The sequence below is a fragment of the Chiloscyllium plagiosum genome, chromosome 33 (assembly GCF_004010195.1).
Source record: "Chiloscyllium plagiosum isolate BGI_BamShark_2017 chromosome 33, ASM401019v2, whole genome shotgun sequence".
In the NCBI taxonomy this organism is placed as follows: domain Eukaryota; kingdom Metazoa; phylum Chordata; class Chondrichthyes; order Orectolobiformes; family Hemiscylliidae; genus Chiloscyllium; species Chiloscyllium plagiosum.
The window spans coordinates 40992142-41001971 of NC_057742.1; the positions used below are offsets into that span (position 1 = coordinate 40992142).

The following is a 9830-nucleotide window of genomic DNA, read 5'->3' on the forward strand; positions in this document are numbered from 1 at the left end:
ACTAGGTTGGGTTGGGATATTTGGTCGGCATGGACGGGTTGGACCGAAGGGTCTGTTTCCACGCTGTACATCTCTATGACTCTAAAAGGTGTCTGAAAAGTGCAGGCATTGTCTAACAGAACACAGATTGGTAGTTGTAGGGTTGAGTGAAATGGTGTAAACCAGGCAAGGGACCGGGTTTCCCCTGTGTCCCATATACTGGTACTTTACATTATTATACACTTCTATTTTTCCCAGCACATGGAGTAATTTTAGGCACACAACATGGGCATATTTAAGGAAAAATGGGGCAAACACCAAATGAAGAAAGACATCAAAGGTAATGCTGAATTACTGAGAGTTGGAGCCTGAACTCAAACACAAACCAATATGACAGAAGGATCTGTCCCTGTGGTTTAAATTTTATATGATTTTGTGCAAATATTCATGACATCTTTACGAGTCAGTTATCAAAATGTCAAGGTTTAGTTGTTCATAGGCAGTGATTTAATCCTTTCCAGGGAAATTTCCTAATAACAACCCCAATGAGAACTGATGGAAATGCCAAGTGCATGTAATGCTATTCTAATGCAGAACGCTTAAGAAGAGCATTTTCCTACCTTTGTTAGAATTAGCATCATTTTGGGGCAATTTTACTGAGAGTATTCACTTCTGTTTAAAAGGAGAGTTAAGAAGAAGCTTTTTCTGAAAAAGGTTTTATACCACAGCCTGAGGACAAACATTAACAAACCTCACAGCTTAACAACAATTTATTTAGTTCCCTTTTCAACCTCCTAGATAGGGAGCTCAAGTAGGAGGAGACATGGCAGTTAATTTGAAACTATGTGCAAATAGTTGTTTCTAATGTAAAAACACAAAGCCTGGGCATCAACGGTTTACGAAAACATAATATATTTATGAGTTAATGTTCAAATGCTGGAGGAAAAGTGAACCGTTAAGGGGAAATTAAATTATTGAGGCAGGACCTGCACAGCATTCTGTGTAAAGCATAATTGGAAGAGAGGAAGGACAATACCATCAGTCGGAACTGAAATTGAGTAGAGAGAAAATTGTCAATGAGGTTGTGACTCCGCGCGCAAAGTAGTAAGTGGAAAATTGTCCCAGCAAATAACTCATGGTGAATTCCACCTTGAAGATATAGTGGAACACCAGGTCTCAGTACTCAGCCAACATTAACAACCCACTGTAAGATATAGCTAATGTGGCTTAGGATGGTGAAAACTCATCCTGAATTAATGCTAATTTAAACCCGTGATTGATGCAGTTAACAGAGACACCTTACATTAACGTCAATTAAACCCGCGGTTGAGGAGAATCAAATATACTGTTAACAATCAGAATTAATGAAATTAAAACTGAGAAGGACAGACTTGGTAGAGGAACATTCCACGTTTCGGGTGAAACACTGAAATTTAAGTTAATATTTCCACAATCACCATGATAAAAATTACTGGAGGATCTTAAGAGATTAGGCAATGGATGCAGTATGAAAACACAAAGTGGGAAAATGGTTTTGATCTTGATTACAATTCAACGTGCAATAATATTTTAGTCATAGTTGGGCAAAATTAATCACCTGGTCCGCGCTCTGAACCAGAAGAAAAACGGCATTAAACCATGAACTCTCGCTGACAGATTTCACCTGATCTGGAGTTTTAAACAGTGTGACAGCAATGATTGTCACTTCGGAAAGACTTTCACTTGAACAGGAATGCAGCTTTTCAGGTCTGCAGGCGGTTTACCAAGCTTCGGTCCGGGATTCAGGTGAGTCTCCCAAATGAACTCACAAAGTTCGGTGAACTACTTTGAAGTCTACGTTCAGTTGCTCTTTCCGTAATGTGTGACATTTGAAATTTAAAGTTGCTATTAATTAAAGCAGTGAGTTACAAATAACATGATACACGTCTGAGCCCTTCTCTAGCGCTAGACGGTCTGTCACAAGGCGGCTTCCAGGTTATCAAAACTCTTCCCAGGTTGTAGGTGACAACAAAACTGAGATAACAGATTGTCACATCTGAGGCATTCCACCCTAACAGAGGTGCAGGGATAGATTTAGACCCAAATCACGAATGGCATTGGAACACAGCAAACTACCGAGAACTGACAGTCAGGATTATCCAACTGAGGACACATGCTCCAGATTAAACTGGGCACAAGGGGAAAAGCAATGTGGGTGGAGAGACCACCTTCAGGAAGCCATCCGTGCCCACCAAAGCTGCGCGGTGCCACTTTCTAGGGGCTGGGTAATGCGGGGTACCCAGTCTTTGTGTCTGGGTGATGGTGGGTACTCACCAGTGCACGGGCAGATCCCAGGAGCGAGGAGCACAGCAGGAGGAGCCCGAAGCAGCGGCGACCGATAGTCCCCATCTCCAGCTGGCGACCCTAGAGCCTCTTCTCCTGGGTGGGTTTCTCCCGGGCGAGAAACTCTGCAACGGTTTCAGGAGCAGAGTCTCAGTTTAACGGTTAATCCAATAAAGATCGATGAATTCCACTGAACTAAAGAGAAGGGTCACATCCAAGTAACACAATAGCAAACACACTAAAATAAAATCAATTCAGCAAATTCATGATGGATTTAAAAACCACCACACAATTAAAAGCAATGACATTAAACACCAAAACGTGTCTTATTGAAATGCAGCTTCACCCAGCTCCTGATCTCCTTTCCCCGCGATCTGAGTTGCTTGGAGTTTCGGTCAGGATTTGAACTGAATCTCCCACCGCCTCTCCAGGCTCCTCACTGCCTGCTCGGAGAATTTTCCCCCGTTTCCCCGCTGGGCTGGAACCGCCTCCCGGCTGAATCTCCAGGGCAGCTCCCACAGCCTGCTCATTGTGCGGACAGAGAGGCAGGGGGACAAGGGAAAGGGTATTATTGTTAAAGGCATGGGACACGAATGGGTCTGAGCTCCTCGGGCTAAGGCTCTGAGGCCAAATCACGGGCAGGTTATTTCCTGATTATCAAATATGAAAACAAAACCAAGCTAGATTGCAAAACCTACCAGGTTTGCACACAGTTCCAGTGCCACACTATCCAGCAAGCACGAAATCCGCCTGGCCACATTCCAACAGCTTTCCGTTGGTGGCTCTGTTAACGCTGAGCCTTCCTTTCCAATGTGGGTTCCCAACACAATCCCTCCAGGCTGGCCTGGCCCTGGGTCCGGAGGACACACCTGTAAGTTTCTGCCTCAGTGTTTGTGAGAGCGGGCATGAGCCTGAATGATTGCGTCTGCATTTGTGTGTGGACGTTGTGTGTGTGTGTAAGGCTGCATCTGTATGCGACTGTGTGTAAATTTGTATACGAGTGGATATGTGTACCTGAGGTTGGGTGCATATGTATGGGCGCATTGGAGGTTATATATGAGCATATGGCTGTACGCGAGTGTTGTAAAAGACCATACATTTTCTTTTTTTAGGTTATAGGATTGTTAAAATTGCAATAAAAGAAGAGGTATTCAACTTGAAAATCAAGTAATGCAGACAGATGAGCTGCATGGCACTGTTGCTTTTTGAGGCTGTAAGAGGGAGAGTTCGGGAAGGACTGTCACTGAGAATCCTTGGAGTTAAGCAAATTCTGCTTGAGTTTAAAAAGCCATTAAAAACGAAGGCAGTAGCAAACGAAAGAAACTTGCAGAACCTACAAAATAAAAGCAGCCACCTCTCCATCTCTTTCTGTGTGTGTATAGAGAGAAAAGACAGGTCACCAAAAAGGTTTTTAAAAAGAATTCTATATCAAGGAAGCCCTAAGTCCCGACCCTAGACATATCTTCACTGTTAAAACCAGTAGGTCTGTCAGAATAACGCTTTCGAATTTGTCATTGGGTTTCTGCTCTTATAAAAAATGAAAGTTTTAATCTGGGATTGTTAACTGTATCCCATCTCCATGACACTGGACTCCATTGGCTATAAATTCTGTGAGTATGATCTTAACTTCCACAACCACCTGAGGAAGGAGCAGCACTCCGAAAGCTAGTGCTTCCAAATAATCCTGTTGGACTATAACTTGGTGTTGTGTGATTTTTTTATCTTTAAATTACATCATTTTCCACCCATTGTATGTAAATATGTTAATCCATTTTGTGTTTTGTCTGTCCTAAACATGACTGAGTATGTGGATATTTTTGGGCTTTGAAGTGGTATAGTTTAAGTTGATTAGTAGTAGAGTAGGAGAAAGTGAGGTCTGCAGATGCTGGAGATCAGAGATGGAAATGTGTTGCTGGAAAGGCGCAGCAGGTCAGGCAGCATCTAGGGAACAGGAGAATCGACGTTTCGGGCATTAGCCCTTCTTAGTAGAGTATAAATTACTTATTTTCACTGCTCTTGAATACACAAATATGTTACAATAAATAGTTATTTGTTATGATTTGGAGATGCCAGTGTTTGGACTGCGGTGTACAAAGTTAAAAATCACACAACACCAGGTTATAGTCCAACAGGTTTAATTGGAAGCTAGTGTGCTTGTGTGTTGTGTGATTTTTAACTTAGCTATTTGTTGTTACTGATGAAACCTGGTGTGAATTGCTTTTGTTCTGAATAAGTAGTCAGTAGGGCAAATTGGTCAACTTGATGGTCTTGTTGGGATTTTATCCATTTATGTATTTTGTGATGACTTTTGGAACAGCAAGAAGCAATTTTCAGTGCACTTTTCCCAGATAAGTCATGAGCATGAGAAAGTTTGGGACTCAGAGTCCAAGCGGATAACACATTAACGTAAGTGACAAAGATTAAAAGGACAAATCCCAGGTTTCTCAGGCTAAAACCTTCCTGGAATTGGAAGAGGTATCCTTGATGGACTTATAAGACATAACAAAAGATAAATTGCTGGAATTGGCAAAAGAAAAGGTGGAATTGCCCGGCAGAGCAAAGATGGCAGAGTTGATTGAAAGATTTGGAAACCATTGATGAAAGTACTAGAGGGACTAGCCACGCCAGATGGTGAGTCATTGGAGTTACCAAGGATTCCGTTCCAGTTCGGATGGAGATAAATTAGCTCAAAATACAAAAGGAAAATGCCTGGGAAAAAATAGAATAATATTTAAAAGCAGGAAACAGAAATGGGAAAACTTGAACTTGAATTTCTGAGAGAAAAAGAAATGAAGACTGAGGCAGGGCTTAAAGTAATGCAGTCAAAACAGGGATGTCAGATGCTAACAAAAGCTCTAATGGGAAGAACTGGAGCCATAATGTAAAGTCCAGCCAAGAAATGCTTAAATTTGCAGAGGCCCCATCTAAACTTGAGGAAAAGGTTGTGAAGATATTCTTTAAGACATTTGAGAAAGCAGTGAGACAAATTAATGGCAGGAAGAAAATTGGATATTGCCCATTCAGATCAAGTTGACTAGCAGAGCATGTGAAAATTATGTGCCACGATCAGTTGAGGTTTCTAAGGATTTACAATGCAGGAAAAGAAGGTTATTCTTTCAAAAGCATACGAGTTAGTCCTGAATTTAGAAATTTGAGGAGATAGTCTGGGCAAACCTACATTAAATTTTAAAGGTTACTGCAAAGTATTTTTAAAAAATAGATATAGGCATTAGGGGTAAATACTACATATGAAACCCTCAGAGAAATCATTGTCTTGGAAGAATTTAAGAACTCACTATCCTTTGTAACCGGAACCCATGTTGAGGACCGAAGGGTTGCAACTGCAAGGCAGGCAGTTATAATGACTGATAGTTATGAATGATTCATAAAACTAAACCCCTTTTCCATCACCCTATAAACCTGGAAAGATACAGGGTGGGAGAGTGAAAGGAAGATAATTTGCCATGGTAAAGAAAGGACAGTTGGCTACGCCCCAAGATTGTCTCCTCAGATCAAAAATAAAGGTGCTGAGGGTGGAAGTGAAATAAAGTGGGAGACCATTATTTTGAATGTTAGTAGGTACGAGGCAAAGCCATGGCTCTTTCTTGTGATCAGTAGAATGAATCTGAAAAGGGATCTCTCAAAGAAAATACCATGGATTGAACTGCAGTGTTAAACACAACTGAAGATTAGATTCCCTACAGTGTGGAAACAGTCCCTTCAGCCCAACGAGTCCACACCAACCCTCGAAGAGTAACCCACCCAGACCCATTTCCCTCTGACTAATGCACCTAACACTATGGGCAACTTAGCATGGCCAATTCACCTGACCTGCACATCTTTGGACTGTGGGAGGAAACCCATGCAGTCACAGGGAGAATGTGCAAACCCCACACAGTTGGTCTCCCGAGGCTGGAATTGAACCTGGGTCCCTGGCACTGTGAGGCAGCAGTGCGAACCAATGAGCCACCGTGAACATTGCTGTAAGTGCAGGAGAAGTAAATAAGGAGCTGATTGTTATAAAGGGTTGTTGTCGAAAGTAAAGATAGCCTCTTTTTCATTAAATGATGCAGCTAAACCCATAACTATATTAAGAATCAAACAGTCATAGAGATGTGCAGCATGGAAACAGAACCTTCAGTACAACTACTCCATGCTGATCAGATATCCCAAATCAATCTAATTCCATTTGCCAGCACTTAGCCAATATCCCTCTAAACTTTTCCCATACATATACCCAAGATGCCTTTTAAACGTTGTAATTGTCCCAGCCTCCACCACTTCCTCTGGCAGCTTATTCCATACATATATCACCATCTGCATGAAACCTTTGTCCCTTAGGTCTCTTTTAAATCTTTCATCTCTCACCTTAAACCTGTGCCCTCTAGTTTTGGCTCATAGAGTCATAGAGATGTACTGTATGGAAACAGACCCTTTGGTCCAACCCGTGCATGCCGACCAGATATTCCAACCCCAATCTAATCTCACCTGCCAGCACCCGGCCCATATTCCTCCAAACCCTTCCTATTCATATACCCATCCAAATGCCTTTTAAATGTTGCAATTGTACGAGCATCCACCACATCCTCTGGCAGCTCATTCCATACACGTACCACCCTCTGTGTGAAAAAGTTGCCCCTTAGGTCTCTTTTATATCTTTCCCCTCTCACCCTAAACCTATGCCCTCTAGTTCTGGACTCCCCAACCCCAGGGAAAAGACTTTGTCTATTTATCCTATCCATGCCCCTCATAATTTTGTAAACCTCTATAAGGTCACCCCTCAGCCTCCAACGCTCTAGAGAAAAAAGCCCCAGCCTGTTCAGCCTCTTCCTATAACTCAAATCCTCCAACCCTTGCAACATCCTTATAAATCTTTTTTGAACACTTTCAAGTTTCACAACATCTTTGCGATAGGAAGGAGATCAGAATTGCACGCAATATTCCAACAGTGGCCTAACCAATGTCCTGTACAGCTGCAAATTGACCTCCCAACTCCTGTACTCAATACTTTGACCAATAAAAGAAAGCAGACCAAACACCACCTTCACTATCCTATCTAACTTGGACTCCATTTTCAAGGAGTTACGAACCTGCACTCCAAGATCTTTTTGTTCAGCAACACTCTCTAGGACCTTACTATCCAGTGTATATATCCTGCATTTATCTGAATTAAACTCCATCTGCCACTTCTCAGCCCATTAGCCCATCTGGTCAAGATCCTGTTATAATTGGAGGTAAGTATCTTCGCAGTCCACTACACCTCCAATTTTGGAGTCATCTGCAAACTTACTAACTGTACCTCTTATGCTCGCATCCAAATTATTTATGTAAATGACAAAAATAGAGGACCCAGCACTGATCCTTGTGGCACTCCACTGGTCACAGGCCTCCATTCTAAAAAACAACCCTCCACCACCACCCTCTGTTCTCTACCTTTGAGCCAGTTCTGTATCCAAATGGCTAGTTCCCCCTGTATTCCATGACATCTAACCTTGCTAATCAGTCTCCCATGAAGAACCTTGTTGAACGCCTTACTGAAGTCCATATAGATCACATCTACCACTCTGTCCTCATCAATCCTCTTTGTTCCTTCTTCAACAAACTCAATCAAGTTTACAAGAAATGATTTCCCACGCACAAAGCCATGTTGACTAATCAGTCCTTGCCTTTCCAAATACATGTACATCCTGTCCCTCAGGATTCCCTCCAAAAACTTGCCCACCACCGAGGTCAGGCTCACTGGCCTATAGTTCCCTGGCTTGTTCTTAGCACCCTTCTTAAACAGTGGCACCACATCAGCCAACCTCTAGTCTTCCGGTCCCTCACCTGTGACTATCGATGATACAAATATCTCAGCAAGAGACCCAGCAATCACTTCTCTCACTTCCCACAGAGTTCTAGATCAGGTCCTGGGGATTTAATCACTTTTATGTATTTCAAGACATCCAGCACTTGCTCCTCTGTAATAGGGACATTTTGCAAGGTGTCACCATCTATTTCCCTACATTCTATATCTTCCATATCCCTTTCCATAGTAAATACTGATGCAAAATACTCATTTAGTATCTCCCCCATTTTCTGCAGCTCCACACAAAGGTTGCCTTGCTGATATTTGAGGGGCCCTATTATCTCCCTAGTTACCCTTTTATCCTTAATGTATTTGTAAAAACTCTTTGGGTTCTCCTTAACTCTATTTGCCAAAGCTATCTCGTGTCCCCTTTTTGCCATCCTGATTTCCCTCTTAAGTATACTCCTACTAACTTTATACTCTTTTAAGGATTCATTCGATCTATCCTGTCTATACCTTACATATGCTTCTATCTTTTTCTTAACCAAATCATCAATTTCTTTAGTCATCCAGCTTTCCCTATACCTACCAGCATTCCCTTTCACCCTAACAGGAATATACTTTCTCTAGATTCTCGTTATCTCATTTCTGAAGGCTTCCCATTTTCCATCTATCCCTTTACCTGCGAACATCTGCCTCCAATCAGCTTTTGAAAGTTCTTGCCTAATACTGTCAAAATTGGCTTTTCTCCAATTTAGAATTTCAACTTTTAGATCTGGTCTATCCTTTTCCATCACTATTTTAAAATGAATGTAATTATGATTAGATTAGATTACTTACAGTGTGGAAACAGGCCCTTTGGCCCAACAAGTCCACACTGACCCTCTGAAGAGCAACCCACCCAGACCCATTCCCCTACACCTAACACTACGGGCAATTTAGCGTGGCCAATTCACCTAACCTGCACATTTTTGGACTTTGGGAGAAACCGGAGCACCCGGAGGAAACTCACGCAGACATGGGGAGAATGTGCAAACTCCACACAGACAGTTGCCTGAGGCGGGAATTGAACCCAGGTCTCTGGTGCTGTGAGACAGCAGTGCTAACCACTGTGCCGCCCCAAATTATGGTCACTGGCCACAAAGTGCTCCCCCACTGACAGCTCAGTCACCTGTCCTGCCTTATTTCCTAGGAGTAGGTCAAGTTTTGCACCTTCTCTCATAGCTACATCCACATACTGAATCAGAAAATTTTCTTGTATGCACTTAATGAATTCCTCTCCATCTAAACACTTAACACTATGGCTGTCCCAGTATATATTTGGAAAGTTAAAATCCCGACCATAACCACACTATTATTCTTACAGATAGCTGAGATCTCCTGACAAGTTTGTTTCTCAATTTCCCTCTGACTATTAGGGGGTCTTTAATACAATCCCAGTAAGGTTTTCTGTCCTTCCTGTAGCGTTTGTATCCTGGAACATTAAGCTGCCAGTTCTGCCTATCCCTGAGCCATGTTTCCGTAATTGCTATGAAATCCCAGTCCCATGTTCCTAACCATGCCCTGAGTTCATCTGCCTTCCCTGTCAGGCCCCTTGCATTGAAATAAATGCAGTTTCATTTCTTAGTCCTACCTTGTCTCTGCCTGCCCTGACTGTTTGACTCACTTCTGTTCTCCACTGTACCCGTCTCAGACCGATCTCTTTCCTCACTATCTCCCTGGGTCCCACCCCCCACATTAC

The 9830-nt window shown here is 42.4% G+C and overlaps 1 protein-coding gene across 3 annotated transcripts in view; it reads right to left on the reverse strand.

Annotated features, from left to right (window-relative positions):
* LOC122540036 (parathyroid hormone/parathyroid hormone-related peptide receptor-like) overlaps window positions 1-3686 on the reverse strand; it is a 114520-nt gene extending 110834 nt beyond the window's left edge. Inside the window, exons 1-2 of one of the 3 annotated variants that reach the window (XM_043675359.1) lie at window positions 3000-3686; window positions 2293-2426 (exon numbers count right to left, since the gene is read on the reverse strand). In XM_043675359.1, the coding sequence (XP_043531294.1) occupies window positions 2293-2367 (75 nt within the window). In that variant the 5' untranslated portion in view covers window positions 2368-2426; window positions 3000-3686. Of the gene's footprint in view, window positions 1-2292; window positions 2497-2647; window positions 2664-2999 lie in introns of those variants that run through there. The other 2 variants (XM_043675356.1, XM_043675357.1) reach the window with 2 other exon arrangements.
* Window positions 3687-9830: the final 6144 nt, after the last annotated feature.